Source organism: Hippopotamus amphibius, chromosome 2, assembly GCF_030028045.1.
Source record: "Hippopotamus amphibius kiboko isolate mHipAmp2 chromosome 2, mHipAmp2.hap2, whole genome shotgun sequence".
Lineage (NCBI taxonomy): Eukaryota > Metazoa > Chordata > Mammalia > Artiodactyla > Hippopotamidae > Hippopotamus > Hippopotamus amphibius.
Genome location: NC_080187.1, coordinates 193,100,094 through 193,121,899, shown reverse-complemented (window position 1 = coordinate 193,121,899; position 21,806 = coordinate 193,100,094). Strand labels below are relative to the sequence as shown.

The 21,806-nt window shown below is 35.0% G+C and overlaps 1 protein-coding gene across 5 annotated transcripts in view; it reads left to right on the top strand.

The window, feature by feature from the left end:
- Positions 1-21,806, top strand: part of TRPM7 (transient receptor potential cation channel subfamily M member 7) — a 124,781-nt gene that overhangs the window by 91,781 nt on the left and 11,194 nt on the right. For 3 of the 5 annotated variants that reach the window (XM_057722169.1, XM_057722171.1, XM_057722170.1), the window contains 5 exons: positions 788-855; positions 2,011-2,070; positions 7,571-7,667; positions 9,960-10,030; positions 15,188-15,286. In XM_057722169.1, the coding sequence (XP_057578152.1) occupies positions 788-855; positions 2,011-2,070; positions 7,571-7,667; positions 9,960-10,030; positions 15,188-15,226 (335 nt within the window). In that variant the 3' untranslated portion in view covers positions 15,227-15,286. Of the gene's footprint in view, positions 1-787; positions 856-2,010; positions 2,071-2,945; positions 2,998-7,570; positions 7,668-9,959; positions 10,031-15,187; positions 15,287-17,462; positions 17,489-18,691; positions 18,743-18,826; positions 18,893-19,494; positions 19,779-19,884; positions 19,968-20,130; positions 20,337-21,806 lie in introns of those variants that run through there. The other 2 variants (XM_057722172.1, XR_009051359.1) reach the window with 2 other exon arrangements.

Genomic DNA, 21,806 nt, shown 5'->3' with positions numbered 1-21,806 from the left:
ATTCTTTTAGGATCCTGTTACTGTAAACTTGAACTACTCATCTTCTTCAGCTTTTTGACACCTATTTTCTTTTTTTTTTTTTTAGCTCTTTATTGGAATATAATTGCTTTATACTGTTGTGCCAGTGTTTGCTGTAGAACAGAGTGAATCAGCTGTATTTATATATATATCCCCACATCCCCTCCCTCCCTTGACTCCCTCCCACCCCCGCTATCCCACCCCTCTGAGTCATCACCCGTCATCGAATTGATCTCCCTGCATCATGCAGCAGCTTCCCACTAGCTATCTGTTTTATATTTGGTAGTGTATATATGTCTGTGCTACTCTCTCACTTTGTCCCAGCTTCCCCTTCGCCCCCCCCCCCCCCCCCCCACTCCATGTCCTCAAGTCCGTTCTCTATATCTGCACCTTTATTCTTGCCCTGTCACTGGGTTCATCAGTACCATTTTTTAGATTCCATATATATGACTTGGTGTACAATATTTGTTTTTCTCTCTCTGGTTTACTTCACTCTGTATGACAGGCTCCAGGTCCATCCACCTCACTACAAATAACTCAGTTTCATTCATTTTTATGGCTAAGTAATATTCCATTGTATATGTGTGCCACATGACACCTATTTTCAATATTTATCAGGAAAGCTACAGGAAACTGCAGAGCCATCAAAACTTCTTACAAGACAACATAAGTCACTTTTTTGAATAGACTAGGCAATGACATTGTTTTGATAGATTTTTTTTTTTAAAAAAACAAGTATTTGTTGTAATCTTTTTTTTTTTTTCCTAAGGACACAGAGATAGCATGGATTTACAGAGGTTTAAAGAAACATCAAACAAGATAAAAGAAATATTATCCGTAAGTAAATCCTTATAGTTGTGCAATTTATTTTGCTCTTTGGGGTTTAGTTCAAAATAGAATTAAACATATTTTTCAGGAAAAATACAGTTTTAGCAGAGAGCATCATCAACATGAAGGTCCCAAATATTTGAAGCTTACACACGATTTGGAAAGAAGAAACAATTGAGAACTGTGAAAAAAAAATGTACAAATAGCTTGCATTTTTTAACGGAAATTTAAAAAATCATCTATTTAACATTTCTCTTTTAAAAGATGCTTCTCCCTATATGGTTTCTACTGACTAAATACTCGTTGAGTGCAACTTTTTCCCTGGCCCCAAAGTTCGCTAGAATATAACCCTAGTTCTCAAGAACCCTGTGGTCTAGCAGTAAAAAAGCTGAGTATGCCAGTAACTACAATATAGCGTGCAAGTGTAAGATGTTCAATAAATATTGATTAAGTGAGTTTTAAAGTGTACAGAACAACTAGCAGAAAGATGTGTTTCCTGGCTGAAAATTAATTTTTATTTCTTAACTGTTGCTTTCATAAATTACCCATAACTAATTCAAGCTTTAAGGGTAATAACAGCCATGTCAAGATAATTAAGAGGACCTGAAAAAGTGCTAAGCTTCTCCATCCCTTAAGAACTTAAGTTGTGGAAATGATCAAGTAATAAATACAATGGAAATAAAGTTTTTCCTAAAACTAAAGCCAAGGAAATGATAATAAGTTTCTATGAATGATTATTTCTCATATGATCTATATAGTTAATTGTGAAATTGCTGTCAGGGCGTGTTACTTATTACCCTACATCAAAAAGATAGACTCAAGTGCATATTAATAATATAAATGCCTTTTTTGGGGAGGGGGGTGCTGTACCACATGGCTTGTGAGACCTTAGTTCCCTGACTGAGGGAACTCGTGCCCTCAGTAGTGAAAGTGCAGAGTCCTAACCACTGGACCACCAGGAATTCCCCAACATTTGTATTTTTAATAGCGTATATTTTGGTTGAAGTATTGTACTAAAGTGAATAATTTAATTTAATTAAATGTCTATTAACTAGATTGTTAACTTTGGATTTAATTGGTGATTATATGGGAATTGAGATGTAGTGATTCCATGAGATCTCTTTCCACATTTGCCTTTAAGTTTGTATTTGTTATCTCAAATAGGACCAGCAGAATGATGTAAGAAATACGATTATGGAGTATTTGAAGATGCCTAAATATCAGGTAAAATCTTTTTAGCACTTGTGGGAGTCAGAAAGTTAACTTAAAATATACATATACCTTTAAATGTAGGAGGTAGATAAGATGAACTTACCATAAAACTGTAATTTTCATGATATATTCTAACCGTTTTAATTCTGTGGCATACTTCTAAAGATCTCAATTTTCCATTATATGTAATGCCTTACAGAGAAGGAGAGAACTTAATAGATAGGTTGAATGCATTTAGGTAGCACTGGCTGACACATGATGATGAAAAAGAAGGGAAGAAAAACTAACAAAGTTGGTTTTATAATTCTTAAAATGTAGACATGATATGTCTACATTCTGTATGGGGATTTTCTTGAACAGGTTTTAAATGAAGTGAATTTTACAAGTAAGTGAAGTGTTTTATGGCCCTTCATAACTTTTAGTAGAGCTTTATATAATCTGGAATTATTTAAGCTTAATAAAGTGTCTTATCATACTCTCTTTTTCTTATATACAGATAACCTTTAATTAAAAATATGGACCCAATATGTTATGTTGCTCAATTAGAGTCCATTTGTGTCAGTGTAAGAGAGCCCAGTGCCTCTTATTTTAGTCCTTCCTTATAATTAGTTGATCAAGTGGGATGTATGTGATAATTTGGGTAGTGTATTTGTTCACTTTTTATTAGTGAAAGTAATTTTTTAAAATGCTTTAATTTTATAGTTGAGTATTTCGTATCATAGAATTTGAGATATTTATTGATAACATTTTAGCAGTTAGTAATAAAACTTAGTAGTAGGGACATAAGTGCCTAAGTGGCATTTGACCCCAAGTTTGACTCTAAACCTATGCACTTAAATGACTGTGTCACAAGACTGTAAATCTTGTACTTATATATACTTATTTAGAGGAGGGTAAATATTTCCAGCTGAAGACCTCAGAGAAGACTTCATAAAAGAGGTAGGATTTTTTTTTTTAAAGGCATGGAAAGATAAGTAGGCATTTTAATAGACAAAAAAAATTTCAGCTAGGAGCAGCATGAGCAATAGTGAGGTAGAGACAGAGAATATGTAGAATGTGGTGAAGTAAATGTTAGTTTGACTAGTGCATAGGTTCATCATCTGAGGAAGTTATAGGAGATAAGGCTGTAAAATGGTCCAGTATTAGGGTAGATTAGAAATATATTTCTTGCTAGTGGGATGGCTCTTCTCCATACATTAAGGGATGCAAGGTAACATTGGCTCTTCTATCTTTTGGCTTTCCCACCCACCAAGGTCATGTAATCATTTATATCCAGCTAGCAGAAGGGAAAGAGCACAGAGAAGCTCAGGAAAGGTTTTTATGAGCTAGGCATAAAAGTAGCACACTTCACTTGCTCTGAACTTCAAAGGGAGAGAATTTAGTCATGTAAACACATCTAACTGCAAAGGAGGCTTGGAAATGTAATTTAGCTGGAGATTGGATTTTGCTATACCATTTGTAATCTGTGCCACAGGGCCAGATATATAGGTGCTTAAGTAACAAATGAAATATTTAGAAAATTTTCTTTGAGTCAGGGAAAGAAACCATTGAAGATTTTTGATTCTCCTTGTAGGACAGCTAATCTAGCAGCAACTTACAGCATGAATGGGAGTGACCATAGACACAGGAGACTTATTAGAAAGTTTGGGTTTTTTTGTTTGTTTTTGTTTCTGTTGATTGATTGATTGATTGCCTGCATTGGATCTTCTTTGCTGTGCAGGCCTTCTCTAGTTGTGGCTAGTGGGGGCTACTCTTCATTGCGTGCCTGTGCTTCTCATTGCAGTGGCTTCTCTTGTTGCGAAGCACAGGCTCTAGGCGCACAGGCTTCAGTAGTTGTGGCACATGGGCTCAATAGTTGTGGCTCACAGGCTTAGTTGCTCTGTGGCATGTGGGATCCTCTTGGACCAGGGCTCGAACCCATGTCCTCTGCATTGGCAGGCAGATTCTTAACCACTGTGCCACCAGAGAAGTCCCAAAAATTTTGATTATAATTCAGGAGAGAGGTAACATGATCTTGACCTAGACTCATGGAAATGGAAAGAAAGAAGCTTCTAGGCCCAGATAATAGTGACTACTGTGTACAGTAAGAGGCAAATTGGAAAGAATGTGAATTAGTATAGGTGGGTTTAAGTTCTGTTTAAAATAATTAAATGTGAGAGAACAGTAAGCCAATAAGGTAGGAATATCTAAATGGTAGTTGAAAATGCAAGACTGCAGCTTGAGAGAGAAATCAGGATCAATAAGATAGCTTCAAAAGAGAGGTGGTCAAGGAGTAAACCTGAGATTCAGGTTTAATTTCTCCCATGTCTTAGAAATTAAGAGGGGAATAAAGGTACAATAAAGTAACATTCATAGAGATGGCAGTTATCAGGGTGTTGAAGCAGCCATCACAGAATCAGTGCAGGAGAATATTGAAAAGGGAGAATGTTTGGTAGTTGCTGATGCTTTAGAAAAGTCTAGGAGAATAAGATCTTAGACCACTGAATTAGGTGGCCTACATGAATGCAATTTCAGTATGCTGGAGAATGCAAAATAAAATTGTGGAGATTGTAAGGGAATAGAGGAATCAGTATCACTATATTCAATAGTAATGAGATGGTTCAAGAGCTTGAATGAATAGCAGAATTATTAAAGGCTTTGTTGTTTTCTTAAGTTGCTTAGTAAATAAGAAAGGTTTATGAATGTTTTAATATGGGGGAAAGGAACCAGTAGGGAAAACCAAAGGATTTTTTTCAGTTGTATCTCTTGTTTTATCTTTGAGTTTCTTACAGGGAGGGAGAGCTGACATATAATTATAATTTAAAAAGCAGGAAGAGATGGAGTAAAATCAAACACTCAAAGATGGTAATCTTAGGAACGAAAGTATAACTTCTTTTGAGACAGGAGGACTGACAGGATTGTCACACAGATATTTAGAGTTGGAAGGAAATGATGCTGAAACTCTTCTTTAACTTATCACTTAAGATCTGTGCGACTCATTGTACATACAGTATACAGATTTTTATGAAATTTAAATGGGTAAAAATAATCTGGGGAGTTCACTGATACTTTTAAGGCTTTAATTTTTCCAGTAAGACTGATAGGAACTGGAGTGGAGTACATGAGGTAGATAATGCTTAGAATAATGATTGTGTGAAGTTGTTAAGGAGTCCGGAAAAAAACGAGAATATAATTTCTCAGCTACAGAACTGAAAATAGCATAAGCCATATCAGCACTTGAATTTTAGCCAGGAAAACTCTGAGGGCTGGGAATAGATATGGCGAAAGTAAATCTTTGGAGTGATTCTGACTTAGAGAATTGACATAACACCACAGTAAAAGGTTAGAACTGTTGACTAGCTGAAACTCTTACAGTTGTCAAGTTCATCATGTCAAAACCTCAAATTTACCATCATCTCTCTGCTCAGCAGACATATTTCTTTTCCTCCTGTATTTCCTACCTCTGTTAATAACATCAACATCCTATTTTACCAGGACAAACTTACACTCTTACTTCTCCCTTACAGTCAACAGCCAAGTCTACCTGGTTTTGCTTCCTAAATATTTTTTTAGTATCTCTAGTTTTCTCAATCCTTAGTTATAATTACCCTGACTTAGGCTGTTATTCTCTAATTTTTATTTCATTAGGCTTTTAATAAGGTGTCACAACAGCAGTTGAAAGAATTTGTCGTGACACTCTCTTGGCATCATTTTGCTCTTGTGAAGCACTTGATATATGGTGGGAAATCATTTCGGATAAATGGACATTTCCTAATGGGATATGGTAAATGTTAGGGTTTCCCCACAGATTGCACCTTTAAAAAATGAACCTATTAAATGAACTTAAAGCGGGAGTATGCTGAAAATTTTTAAGTGAGCAAATAACTTCCTGGCAAAAACAAGAAGAAATAACAAGTTTCTGTGAGTGGGAAGAAAAGTGGTGGCTATGTTTTAAATTTAACAATTGTGAGTAATTTACTTAGAGGAAAAGAACTATAACGATAAAATAATGAGCTCTAGCTAATGACAGTTAGAGATTTTGAGTTCTTGAACGTTTGTGGGTTATACATCCATTTGAAAATATAATGAAAGCTATAGCCCCACTTCCCAGGAAAATGCACATACACAATTTTTTTTCTTTTAAGGTATAGAGTTTTACAAATACCTTGAAGCCCACTCATCAGTCCCACACTAGAATTTCTATCAAAGGTGGTTCTGTGAAATTGATGTGTCATTGCATCAAAGAGTGTCAAGGAACATACTTAAGTAAAATAAACAAGCAATAGCTAGAACTGGTTCCAAAAGAAGCAACTAAAATCAGAAAGGAAATTAGAGTTGGTTTGTGACAACAGGAAAAAGGTTAGCACTTTTTGCTTGGCTATATATCAGTAAATCAGCTGTAATGTGAAGAATGTGAAGCATCAAAGGTAGAATAAGCTTAATTTTCTTCAGATATAAGTTAAATTTATTTAATGAAAGTAATAGCTTATTGTGGTAGTAACATTTTAAAACTCATTGTTTCTGAGGGGTGGTAGAGGTTTGCAAATATTTTAAAATTGCATAGTAGTGTGACCTGTTTATAGTTGAAGAAACAAGATGAAGGTATCAGATCTTCCCCATTAGTTTAATGAAATTCATTTAATTCATCTGGAAAAATGAATAGGTAAAAAGAAAATGAGGGAGAATTGGTTGTTAGATACTAAAATATCTATGCAGGTAGTACAATTGACATGTATTTAGTGAAACATTTTGGTGACTCTGAAATAACCCTTCTACAAAGACGAATTTAATAAGGGTTGGATTAGAAACTGATGAGAAAAGGAATGCTTTGTCAGTAAACACACAAATTGGACGTTTCCAGAAATTTGGAAACGTCCATTTCATATCGCTTCATAAGCTCAGATAAACTCCAGATTTAAATATAAAAATTCAAGTCATAAAAAAAATTAAGAAAATAGAAATATTAAGTCAGTAAAGGCAGAAATGCTTTTTAAACAAATATTACGGGAAGGATATAAAGAGATGAGTACCTAAAAATATAAAGCATAGATAAATCAAAATAAATCTGAAAAAAAATGAAAGTTGACAAATAATGATCAGGTAGATCTTTCTTTTACAAATCAATAAGAAAGCTACCAAAACTCCCCCAAATAAAATTTCCCTCCAAATTGTTGTTATCACTGTTTCAATTTTAGTGTAAAATAGTAGTTTTTTTCTTTTTTAGGTGAATTGATAAATGTTTTGTTATTTTCCCAAGTTTCCTATTTCCCCCCAGTTCTTTTAATGAACTTGTATTACTATGAAAAAGGATTCATTCAGATGGATTTATGAATAATAAGCAAGCAGTGTGTTTTGATGGCAGTTTTTGAGATTGACATTAAGAAAATAACTGTAATTTGTAATATACCCTTTGAAGTCCAGGTAGATTAAAGTGTATCGAGCTAAATAGATCCAGAGGCTCTTATACTGCTTAGAACAGTGATTTGGAATTTAGTTCAATTGTTTTAAAATTGTGTGTATGTACAATATACAGAATGATATTCCTTCTGAAAATATTCTGAAACATGGGAGTTCTCATGCTGGATTTACTGAGTGTCACAAAACTTCTATTCCTCTCCATTCAGAACAAGGTGAGTGTTTTGACTACATGAATTATGTTAACAAATATACTTATTTAAGCTTTACAGGTATTTTATGGACATCATTGAGCTTTAAATGTATTTTATATACATCATACATCTGAGCAGTTGAGTGTTTCGAAAGTCAGAAAATGAAGATTCTGGTCCTTCATTGTTGCTCTTGAATAATACATAATCTTAGCATTGTAATATTTTTCTACAAATTGATTAGACCTAAAAGATGAAATGCAAAGACTTGCTTTTTACAAATCTGCTGATTTTAACTTTTTCAGATGAATCAGTTGTATTTTAATCTATATAGTCATTTAGTCAGTTTATTTCTCTAATTTAACCTTTAAAAATAGCTAATACATTTATTTGGTTCAAAAATAAAATACACACACACAAAAGCACTTTGAAAATCAGTCTCAGTTTCACTCCAACGCCATGTATAACCATCGTTTTTTTTTCCTCTGAGTTTCATGCTTATATAGTCATATATGACAATACAGTCTTTTCTACCTCTCATCTTTTACATAAAAGTTAACATACCATACATGTTGTCCTGAATCTTTCACTTTTCATTTAAAATTTTAATGAGCTGGAGATGTTTCCATATCACGCCTTTTTGGGGTTATAGTTATTATATGCATATAAATTTATTGTTATCTAACTTTTCAGTTATGTACATATAATCTTTATAAGGTTCCTTAAGAAAAGCAGTACTTCCTCATTCCCTTCCCCATCATTTCTCCTTTTATTTTCTTCAAGTTGGGTTTATTCCAGAAGTACAAATTGGTTTAACATTCAGAAATATAATTAAGGCATGATAGGAACAAATTAAAGAAAAAAATCATATGATTATTTTAAAAGCTGCAGAAAAGGCTGAATTTGATAAAATTCAACATCCATTCATGATTAAAACTCCTAGCAAAGTAAGTAAAGAATGGAGTTTCCTTAATCTGAATAAAGGGTATCTAACAAAAGCTTACCACAGATACCACACTTCATAGTAAAATATTGAACATCCCAGAAGGAGAATAAGACAAGGATTCTGGCTGTTACTATTTCTATTTAACATTTTGGCCAAAGAAGAAAAGGAAGAAAAATAAATGGTAGAAGCGTTAGGAGGGAAGAAATAAAACTCATTATTTTTTGATAACAAGGATATTATTTCTATAGTTAGGATGCCTGTAATTTTACATCCTCCTCTTTCAGTTTTAGGCAGTAGCTATTGACCTCCCACTAAAGAAGACAAGGATTGAGCTATTCCACCCCCAACCTCCACCCCACTCTGTTCCTGTTCCCAAGCACGCATACATGCATGCACACACAAATGCCTTACCCTTTCCCACCATTGTAGTTATGTCATAATTTTGGTTAGATCAACACTAGATTCTTTGCTCTTTGAATAAATTTCTTCAAAATATTCAGTTTCATCATCTTGAAAAAGTTTTGGCCAGAGTCTCCTAATATATTTCAATCTGCTCTTTTTGTCCTCTACACTTGGAGTATTCTAAGATTTCCCTTCACCATTCATTCTGAGGTTTTCCTTTATTGTATCATGAGGTTGTAAATTCTAAGTTAATTTAAAATTTATCATCCTCCCCTTTTTTTGGAAAATAGGCTTAATTCTAAAGTTTGTTGAGCATAAACAAGCAAAATGTGACAAAAGTGGCATCTTAAATTGGGGGAAAAGATGAACTATTTTTCCATTACTGAAAAATGATGCATATATAAGATTTTTAATTGCAACATTGTTTATTATAGCAAAAGATTGAAATCAGTCCAAATGTGTATCAGTAGGAGTTTGGTTAAATACATTATTGTATATCTGTTGTATGAAGTTCAGTGTAATATCAAAGTAGAATAGAGAAGTCCTCTGTGTACTAATATTGAAAAATCTCCGAGCTTAAAGTTAAAAAAACCAACAAGAAAAAACCTGAAGATATGTAATATATATTATACCAGCATTTATGTTAAAAAAAAAAAAGATGATGATGCAGGGGTGTATATACAAGCACAAAATATCTTTGGAAGGATAAATTTGGGAACAGAGGAAGAGCAAGACCTTTTTTTCCCATACTCTTTTGTTTCATATTGCCTTTTCACAAAAATAATTTTGCTATCCTGTCAAGAGATCCATGGGCCTCGTATAACTCTTACATTAAGCAGTGTTAGGGAGAGTATAAGTTATCTTAGGAAAACTATATTATGCCTCGAAGTACTTTGTGTTTGGTTAGTTGGTATTAAAATTTTTTTTTAGTTGTATAACTTTTTTTATTTTTTTAAACTTTCTTTTAGTGAAATGTGACAGCAGAAGGCCATCTACAGAAGAAACTCATGAAGTAGATTCCAAAGCAGCTTTACTACCGGTTTGTACATTTCAATTAAACATATGCATATTTAAAAATACATATTTATTAGAGAAGAGCTAAAAGATGGTGATATTTTATTTCAGATTATATCTGGCATTCAAAAAACTTTTAATGTTAGGAAACTGACCTCATTGCGTGGTAGCAGTTATAGAAAAGAGTTTCTTCCTGTAGTGAATAGTCAGGAATTATTAAAGAAAAACATATGCAAAAGAAAGAAAGGCAAGAATCTCTGTTTGAATTGAAACTAATGATATGAACTTGTTCCCAGCCAATCGAGGTAATATTTGATTTTACAAACACTTTTTAAAAGCAGACTCTGGCAACCAAGACAGCTTGGGAGAAAGCAAAAAAAAAAAATAGCTCGTTTCTAGTCAAGTATAGAAATTAGTGCTCGTAATTGTGATCCTGGATCATCAAGAACACATTAACCTGGACTCATCCCCCTGGACTGAATGCCACACATGTGCTCACACCCTCTTTCCTGCTCACACCCTGACAAGCAACGCAACCATGAGAGCCTGGAGGTCCTTCAGAAGACAAAGAGGTCATTCAACCAGATTTTATCAGACCCAGGTGGGGCAAGCAAAGGTGGTGGAGAAGATCCCAGGAAGCTGCCAGAGCAGGCAGGGGAGGAATCCCAGGTTTTGCATAGAACTGGGCACTGTAAGTGGTTCAGTGTGCGAATGGGATGTGGATTCATCTCTATGATAAACTGAAAGGGAAGCCGCTTGAATATGCCGGTGGATGTATTTGTACAGCAATTTTTTAAATCTCATCCTGTTAGAAGTCTTTGACCTGCTGCTGCTATTGCCTAACTCATTTCCACCATCTTATGCAGAAAGGAAACAAAAGGGTCTTCTAAGTCAGTAAGATGTCCATTCTTTTTTTTCTTTTTTTTTACTGTATTTTTTATTCGTCTCACTTATGGATATTCCTTTGGTGTGGCTGCAGCGAGGGGGTTGGGGGAAAGGAAACTTTCTTCATGCGTGAACAAAAGTTGTGATGTTGACCGAAGATGATGGCAAAAATTTCTCCATGTGCTTGCACCAGCTGAGGCCAGCCAGCAGTAAACCTTGGAAGTAAATTCCAGTGCCAGAACCAGCCCAGCATGGGGAGTGAGGAATCCATCCCCTCCCCGGCAGTTGTACCTTGCCCAGGGACATTTAAGAAATGTGTTGCCCGGTCCGTGCTCTGAGGCCCTGAGCGGAGAAATGCTTACCAAACAGATCAGGTCCAGCAAGGGAGTCCCCACCGCCCAGCAATCCTGATGCGTCCTGCTCCCTCTCCTGCTGGTTGTCCCAGATGCCAATTCTTCTTAAAAGATTTTAGAAGAAAAGGAAAAAGAACCTATTAACCATATTAACTTACATTGTGCTGTAAGGAGATAGATTGTATTATTAAAAATCATGGTATTAAAAAAAATTGTTTCAGTGGGCAAGGGGGGTTAGTGAACAGTTTCACAGTAACAACTCTTTTCTGGAAGGACTCATCCTGAACCTAAGCTGCACAGTTTTGCTACAAATAAGATTCCACTGAAGATGACCTCACAATGCCAAATTACAAAACTCATCATCCTAATGCCAAAATCAGGCAAAGATGTCACACAAAAAGAAAATTACAGGCCAATATCACTGATGAATATAGATGCAAAAATCCTCAACAAAATACTAGCTAACAGAATCCAACAGCACATTAAAAAGATCATACACCATGATTAAGTGGGGTTTATCCCTGGAATGCAAGGATTCTTCAGTATATGCAAATCAATCAACATGATACATCATATCAACAAATTGAAGGATAAAAACCATATGATCATCTCAATAGATGCAGAAAAAGCTTTTGACAAAATTCAACATCTGTTTATGATAAAAACTCTCCAGAAAATGGGCATAGAAGGAAATACCTCAACATAATAAAAGCCATATATGAGAAACCAAAAGCCAGCATCATTCTAAATGGTGAAAAACTGAAAGCCTTCCCTCTAAGAACAGGAACAAGACAAGAGTGCCCACTCTCACCATTATTATTCAACATAGTTTTGGAAGCGTTAGCCACAGCAATCAGAGAGGAAAATGAAAAGGAATCCAAGTTGGAAAAGAAGTAAAATTGTCACTCTTTGCAGGTGACATGATATTATACATAAAAACCCCAAAGACTCTACCGGAAAACTGCTGGCATTAATTGATGAATTTAGCAAAGTAGCAGGATACAAAATTAATGCGCAGAAATCTCTTGCATTCCTATACACTAACAACGAAAAAGCAGAAAGAGAAATTAAGGAAACTCTCCTATTTACCATTGCAGCCGAAAGAATGAAATACCTAGGAATAAACCTGCCTCAGGAGGCAAAAGACCTGTATGTAGAAAACTATAAGACACTGATGAAAGAAATCAGAGCTGTTACAAACAGATGGAGAGACATACCATGTTTTTGGATTGGAAGAATGAACATTATGAAAATGACTGTACTACCCAAAGCAATTTACGGATTCAACACAATCCCTATCAAATTGCCAATGGCATTTTTCACAGAACTAGAGCAAGAAATCTTATGATTTGTATGGAAACGCAGAAGACCCCAAATAGCCAAAGCAATTTTGAGAAGGAAAGACGGAGTTGGTGGAATTAGGCTTCCTGACTTCAAACTATACTACAAGGCCACAGTGATCAAGACAGTATGGTACTGGAACAAAGATAGAAAGGAAGATCAATGGAACACAATAGAGAACCCACAGGTAAGCCCGAGCACATATGGGCACTTTATCTTTGACAAAGGAGGCAAGAATATACAGTGGATAAAAGACAGCCTTTTCAATAAGTGGTGCTGGGAAAATTGGACAGCAACATGTAAAAGAATGAAATTAGAGCACTTTCTAACACCATACACAAAAATAAACTCAAAATGGATTAAAGACCTAAATGTAAGGCCAGACACTATAAAACTCCTAGAGGAAATCATAGGCAGAACACTCTATGACATCCATCAAAGCAAGATCCTTTTTGACCCACCTCCTAGAAGAATGGAAATAACATCAAGAATAAACAAATGGGACCTAATGAGACTTAAAAGCTTTTGCACAGCAAAAGAAACCATAAACAAGACAACAAGATAACCCTCAGAATGGGAGGAAATACTTGCCAATGAAACAATAGACAAAGGATTAATCTCCATAATATACAAGCAGCTCATGCAGCTTCATACCAAAAAAGCAAATAACCCAATCCAAAAATGAGCAGAAGACCTAGACATTTCTCCAAAGAAGACATACAGTTGGCTAACAAACATGTGAAAAGATGCTCAACATCACTAATCATTAGAGAAATGCAAGTCAAAGCCACAATGAGGTATCACCTCACACGGGTCAGAATGGCCATCATCAAAAAAATCTAGACACAGTAAATGTTGGGGAGAGTGTGGAGAAAAGGGAACTCTCCTGCACTGTCGGTGGGAACGTAAGTTGGTACAGCCACTATGGAAAACAGTTTGGAGGTTCGTTAAAAAACTAAAAATAGAAGTAGCTTATGACTCAGTAATCCCACTACTGGGCATATATCCAGAGAAAACCATAATCCAAAAAGAAACGTATACCATAATGTTCATTGCAGCACTGTTTACAGTAGCCAGGACCTGGAAGCAACCTAAATGCCCATCAACAGATGAATGGATAAAGAAGATGTGGCACATATATATACAATGGACTATTACTCAGCCATAAAAAGGAATGAAATGGAGCTATATGTAATGAGGTGGATAGACCTAGAGACTGTCATAGAGAGCGAAGTAAACCAGAAAGAGAAAAACAAATATTGTATGCTAACTCATATATATGGAATCTTAAAAAAAAAAAAAAAAGTACTGATAAAGCCAGTGAAAGGGCAAGAATAAGGATGCAGATGCAGAGAATGGACTGGAGGACACAGGATTGGCATGGTGCGAAGGGGAACCTGGGACGAAGTGAGAGAGTAGTATAGACATATATACACTACCAACTGTAAAACAGATAGCTAGTGGGAAGTTGGTGTATAACAAAGGGAGATCAACTCGATGATGGGTGATGCCTTAGAGGGCCAGGTGCAGGGAGCATGGGAGGGAGTCGCGGGAGGGAGGGGATATGGAGATATATGTATAAATACAGCTGATTCACTTTGGTGTACCTCAAAAGCTGGTACAAGAGTGTAAAGCAATTATATTCCAATAAAGAACTTAAAAAAAAAATTAAAAACAAGGAAACTCATGGGAGCCAACTTACACAAACAGTATTAGATCTCCAATAACTTGAGATAATAGAATTATTGGTTACAGATTATAAAATAAATCTGATTAAAGGTATTAAAAAGTATTATAAATATTTTTAAAAAAGAAAAAGATACTAAAAATACTGAAAATTTTGAAAAAAAAAAAAAGAAAAGAAAAAATCTCGGTAGGGGTTAAAATAACAAATTGGGCACAGCTGAATAGAGAATTTTGCTAAATTGGACCACAGTGTAACATAGAATTATAATTAGGTGGAAAGTTTGTTAAATGTAAAGAAATAATGGAAAAATACTTCTGTGTTGGCATTGAGAGAGTAGACAATTTGAAGAGATTATAAGTGACTTAGAATTTTCCAAATTGATGAAATATATGAAGATTCAAATTCAGGAAACATAAGTCCCAAACTGAGGAGGTAAAAATAAATCCACACCTAGAAATATAATTATAAAACTATGGAATAAAACCCACCACGTACACACACTGTTTATAAAAGGGCTTCAATGAAATATGCCTGTTGTTAGTGATTTCTTTGTCACAGTTTGCATGATTTTAATTTTTCTCTTTATACTTTGATGTGTTTTGGCAACGGGCAGTATGTTTTTTTAGAGTCATAGAAATATGTATTTTAAGAAAATAAAATTTAAACAGACAGCTGTAATTATGTTGTAGGAAATAACACTCATGAAATTCTTTGTTCTGCCTTGTGGAATGGCCTTGTGGTAGCTTTTATACCAATTTTTTAGTTTATTAGTTCAATTGTATTAAACAAATTCATATTAACTTTTCAGCCCTTCATTCGTAAAACGTTGTAGGATACAAAACAGAGATAAACAGTTACGCTTTATCTAGAGATTTTTTTTCTTCAACTTTTTGTTTGTGTTTGTTTCTGACTAAAGGATTGGTTACAAGATAGACCATCGAATAGAGAAATGTAAGTAAGCCTTTTCTCATCGTTAGTGTGAAAATTATCGTAGTTATTGAATGTTGTCTTTTTTCTGCTATTTGCATCATCTCTTTAACACTTCTTGAAAGTGTTGATGATTATTTCTTTTGGGGTCTCTTGTCTTTACATAGAAGAGATTGGGGAATCATTTATTAAGAGTTAATGTATATATTTAAATTTATGATTTTATATAGTTATACTAGTCATACTATAATCACAACTCGACTGAAATTTTCCCTATAATGGTACAATTATGATTTTATTATTTAGTCCTGTTTCCAACTTGCTTTTTTAAAATATATATAAATTTATTTATTGATTAATTGATTGGCTGTGTTGGGTCTTTGTTGCTGTGCACGGGCTTACTTTAGTTGCAGTGAGTGGGGGCTACTCTTCGTTGTGGTGGGCGGGCTCCTCATTACCATGGCTTCTTTTGTGGCGGAGCATGGGCTCTAGGCCCGTGGGCTTCAGTTGTTGCAGCACACAGGCTCAGTAGTTGTGGCGCACGGGCATAGTTGCTCCTCGGCATGTGGGATCTTCCTGGAGCAGGGATTGAACCCGTATCCCCTGCATTGGCAGGCAGATTCTTAACCACTGCGCCACCTAGGAAGCCCTCCAATTTGCTTTTGAATAAATTTGTTCAAAGACCTAGTTTGACACTTTAATAATTTCTCTGCCCGTTGTTCTAATTAACAAGCCGTGCTTCTGCTTTTGGAAAGCATTTTGATAATTAGAGCAGTAATACACAGTGTACATTAGAAAGCCTGCATACAGGAAGATCCACTAGAAAGCTAATGTGGTAATCGAGAACCAAAAGTAGAAACAGAAGGCAATCTGACAAGTAGTCATCCCCAGAAAGTGAAAATTTTCAATACAGGTTATACATAAAGAAGAATCAAAGATAATCTCTATTGTTTTCCAGCCTGGAAATTAGTATTTTAGGATTCTAAAGGACATTAAAAAAAGAGTAATCTTGTTTTGACACCCATTTGATACTGGAAGAATGGTAGAGTTACTCCCCAATGTGAACTACTCGATAAGGGAAGCCAATTTGAGGGAAATTATTATAATATATATTTTATATTATACAATGTTTTCCCTGTTTCCTTCTCTGTATTAGAAGTAGATATGAATATATAGAGAAGAAAATAAACCAAATGCTGTGTGGGTATGCAGTTGTTCAAATTGTGGGAGTATCCTGGCCCTAAATGGCACTTGTAAGACCTGTTTATAATCAGACTTCTTCAGAGAATAATGTCTTTTATAAGTAGAACCATCGGATGGAAATACAGAATCGGTACTCAGTTGATGTTAATTCAACTAACAAGAGAACATTGAGTTACAGAATGCTGACCCATAGGAGGACCCAGAAAGTTGGAGTTGGCAGTACTCTTTGGGTGCTAAAAGTGGTTTATCAGCAGTAGACAAAGGACTGATGCTAGGGTCAAAGTATTTCCTATAAGAAAATGTGTTATTAAGGAGAAAGCCAGCAGGAAACATCAGGATCAAGTAGAATGTGAGAGCTGGAAAGAGATTACCAAGGTCTTCTATTCCAGTGGTCCTTTCCAGATCTAGTCCTTTCAGTCCTGAGCAAGGCCACATAAATGTATAATGGGAGAGCTAAACTTCTAATCTGTTTTTCTTGATTCCCATTCCACTCTCCTTTCCACTACAGTCTCTAATTTGTATTGGAATCTTTGGGATTAATAGAACCTCCACTTGGTACCAATATATTTTGTTATAAATAAATATATTCAACATTGGGAAAATATTTTTTTCAACATTAGCAATTGAGTTTTGCAAAATGATATATAATTGCTGTTCTCTCTGTTCTTTGCCCAGCAATTCTGTTGAAGTATTTTTAGAATCCTGCAAAGTCATTTCAAGGCATTATTAAAGTACTGGAATGAATCTCCACAAATAGAGGAGTCATGGAATATTTTACTGTATTAGTACTGAACCTTCAGTTTGGTACCAAAGTACTAATAATATTTATGTAGGCATAAATTGGAGGTACAGGTTATTGATAAAGTATATGCATATGGATTTATACATATCTGTGTATGAATTTGGTATGAGCTTAAGGGAAGTGGCAGATATTCAAACAAAAGTGAATCTTAATCTTAGAATTCCCTTAATAATGTTATATTAAATAATAACTTCATAAAATAAAAAATTTTGTGGTAGCCAAAACTAAAATTGTAACATATTTTTTGTTGTTTCTTTAGACCATCTGAAGAAGGAACATTAAATGGTGAGTCTGTGTGATAGATTTAATGTGAAAAACTGAGGGTTGTGTATGATCTATTTTAGCAAATGCTATTGTCCTAAGTAAGAAATTTTAGATTTCATATTTGAAAAAGCCAAGATAGTAGAATGTTCTTTCCTCAGCTTGTTTCTCTTCATTATAAGTGTTTCACAAATACATGAACTTACCATGTAAATGATGATCTTTTTACAGTCTCCCCACTTCCCTTTATGCTGCTTCCCTTATATTCCCTTTGTTGTTAGTGAATGGTACTCTTTCAGTCAGCTAGGTGAAACCTTAGCAGGAGGGATTCTTGACCCCCTTTGACCTTGGCGCTCACAGAGTCCTCTTCCTCCGAGACATCCTTCAACCTCTCTTCAATAAGGAGACATTTGGTACCCCTGCTTTACAGTCCTGTACTGTGTTCATGTGTGTGAGAACACACACACACACACACTGTACTTTATACCTATCACACAACGACATAACTGTTAACTAGCTTTCTTCTCCTGCAAGACAATAGGTTCTTTTTCATTTATATTCTAGAAACTTAACACATAGCAGGTAAAATTTATTCTCCATCTTTCTCACTACAGTTAAAAAGTGAAGTCCTCTGGAGTTCCCTGGTGGCTTAGTGGTTAGGATTCCAGGCTTTCACTGCCGTGGCCTGGGCTCGGTCCCTCTTCAGGGAACTGAGATCCTGTAAGCCACACGGCGTGGCCAAAACAAAAAAGTGAAGTTCTCGTAGACACTAACGCGATGTTATAAATCAACTATACTTCAGTAAGAAAAAAAAAATTAAAAAAAGTAAAGTCCACAAATATATTTAGAGGTGGAGGAGGGGCTTTTTTGTTATTTCATATCTTCTCATGGTCAACCCACTTACAGGGCTACAGCTCCACACCCCAAAGCCCTGACACTTTTTAAGCAGGGAATAAGGCAAGAATACAGTTTATAACAGGAGAGTGTGAACCATCATGTGCTTCTTCCCTTCCAGGTGTCAGAGTACACGGTTACCACTAATCTGGCATGATGAAATAGGGTCATAAAGCACATGATGGACATAATTGATTACTTGTTTTTTTTCTGTTTTTGTGAAGAGAACTTACATGAAGGAAACTTGAGATGATTAAATGAGAATGCTTGAGCAAAAATTTATACTGCATTAGTACTTTTAAAAGGGTCTCATTTGTTTATTTGCCGTTTTAGGTCTTGCTTCTCCATTTAAACCAGTTATGGATACAAATTACTATTACTCAGGTTAGTAATATAAATATTAAAAACAAATTTAATAATACTTTGACCTTTTTGGGATTTCATTATTTCTCTCTCATTTTTATGCAGCTGTGGAAAGAAATAACTTGATGAGATTATCCCAGAGCATTCCATTTACACCTGTGCCTCCAAGAGGTAAATCCAAAAAGTAAAGAAATAAAAGGAAAAATAAACCTTAATATGTGGGTTTTTACTGTAATATAGAACATGGGTGGTGACAGAAAAAGGAAGGATCACATTAAGAAGTATTTATTTCATATAAATTTTAATCAGCATGATTGCTATAAGAGTCAGGTATGTTTAAATAGAAGGAAGCTTCAGAAGTATTGATTTTTCTCTGTTTCTGGCATATCCAGAAGAAGTGGTGCATTTTAATTCAGGAAAGCCTTGATCCATAGTTTAGCAATGAAAGTGTTGATAAGTTGATACCACAGGGTTTGTGGAGCAGATCTAACCTCCTGTCTAGTTTAGCTTAGAAGTGTTTAGAAGTCTAGTTGCTTTCCAAAAGTTTTTCTCGAAAATGTTCATGATTTCAGAAATGCTTATCATTACCAAATACACATGAATTTAGAGATGTTAGATTCTTGGTTTCTGCGTATTTCCTGCCCTTAAACTTCTTTTATAAAACTACAACTTGATCTCATCTTATATTCTTTACTTAATCTTAATCAAAGATACCTGCCAGTTTCTACCTTGTGATTTTCTTACTTTGACCTTAAAATATGTCTGTGTTGCAGGTGAGCCTGTCACAGTGTATCGCTTGGAAGAGAGTTCTCCCAACATACTGAATAACAGCATGTCTTCTTGGTCACAGCTAGGCCTCTGTGCCAAAATAGAGTTTTTAAGTAAAGAGGAGATGGGAGGAGGTTTACGAAGAGCTGTCAAAGTACAGTGTACTTGGTCAGAACATGATATCCTCAAATCAGGACATCTTTATATTATCAAATCTTTTCTTCCTGAGGTGGTTAACACATGGTCAAGTATTTATAAAGAAGATACAGTTCTACATCTGTGTCTCAGAGTAAGTGAAGCATTATTTAAGCTTCTTGTTTTCATTTCTAAAGTATGATAAATCGAATAGTCTTAATTTCAGTGTTGAAGAAGGGTTTCTTTTTCCTGTTCTGTAGGAAATTCAACAACAGAGAGCAGCACAAAAACTCACATTTGCCTTCAACCAAATGAAACCCAAATCCATACCATATTCTCCAAGGTAAATTTTTTAAAATTTCTGAGATCTTTTAGTGTTATGTGGATAGCATTCTCTTCTGACTTTCATTATTGATGCTGAATATTTCATTATTTACCCATTTTAAAGATTGATTAGAATTTTATTAAGAAAACTACTAGTAATATCTATAACTGTTTTTCATAAGGTTCCTTGAAGTTTTCCTGCTGTATTGCCATTCAGCAGGACAGTGGTTTGCTGTGGAAGAATGTATGACTGGAGAATTTAGAAAATACAACAACAATAATGGTGATGAGATTATTCCAACTAATACACTGGAAGAGATCATGCTAGCCTTTAGCCATTGGACTTATGAATATACAAGAGGGGAGCTACTAGTACTTGATTTACAAGGTAAATTTATTAAAATATTGCTAAAAGGGAATTATGCATTAGGTTCTCATCTGTTCATATGTTATTAGCAACATATAGAACTCTGCTAATTTATGGATAGGTAAAATCTTAGGTTAGTAGAAGCTGTTAAAAAAGCAAGTCAATAACAGCCATAGTATATAGCTCTCAGGACCCTGAAGAGTAGGATGCTATCTTAATTGTTATTTAGGTAATACAGGTATTTTAATAAGCAAAAAATGTGAAATCCCCTATTCTACTCATAGATCTGTAGCCTTAATTTTTAGAAGTATGAAGACCATTTCTTTTAAACTATAACAAGTATCTGTATTGTTCCTGGTGTTCATGTTATCTATTCTTGTGAATTAAACTACCTAAATAGTTAGTGGATTAAAACAACCATTTTGTTTGCTTATACTTCTCTGGTTCAGGAATTTGGGGATGGCTTATCTCTACTGTCCCCTTGGAGGGTTTGAATGGCTGGAGACTAATTTGGACACCTTGACTGGAGCCAAATGTCTTAGGTCTCTGTTCAGGACAGCTGAATTCCTCAGTTCTCCACCAAGTGATTTCTCCACATGGCTGGCTAGCTTGGACTTTCTTGTAGCATGGTAGTTTCACATACTTAGACTTCTTACATGACAGCTGGCTTCCTCCAGAGAGAAAGCAGAAACTCTTAGGTTAGGACCAGAGTGAGCCCAGATCCCTTTTGCCACATTTTACTGATCAAGGTGAGTTATAAGGACAGCTCAGATTCAAGAGGTAGGGAATAGATTCCAGCACTTGGTAAGTGGAGCAGCATGTATACAGGGAGGGGAAAACTGATCATAGCCATCTTTGTACACAGATTCTTTCATACCTGTAAAAGAAAAAAAGAAATTATGGCTGGGAGAGAGCAGTGATTTGCTTAGAGTAATGTTTATGCAGCTTCACAGCAGGGTCAAAGGAAAATGAAATTGAGCAAATTGCCAGCTCTACCTGGATGATACTTTCACATTATAGGTTCCATTTTTTTTTTCTCCTGAAGAGCAGCTTTAATTTCAAATGTCAACATAGACCAGATTTCAAATCACATAAGAACAATAGTTTAGAATATTTATCACTTGATGTCTTCTTTCATTATATAGATAATCCCAAATATTAAAAAACCTGTTGAAAAGCAAAGAGTTGGTAAGAAAGAACATCTGTGTAAAAATAGCTATCCTTTTTTCAGTAATTCATCACTTTAGATAAGTGATTAAGTGATATATATAGTGAAAACTCTGATGTATATATTAGACGGGCCAATCCATCTTCAGATATGCCTAGGAAGTGAGGCAAAACTGTTAATTCGAAGATGGCAGTTATTTTTAATAAATAGAGTAATTGTGATGTTCTCTACAAAATTAATATGTTCGTAGAGCCTTTTTTTTCATGGAAATATTTTAGAGAACTATTAGAAACAAGTTAAACAATATAGAAATATATAAAGAA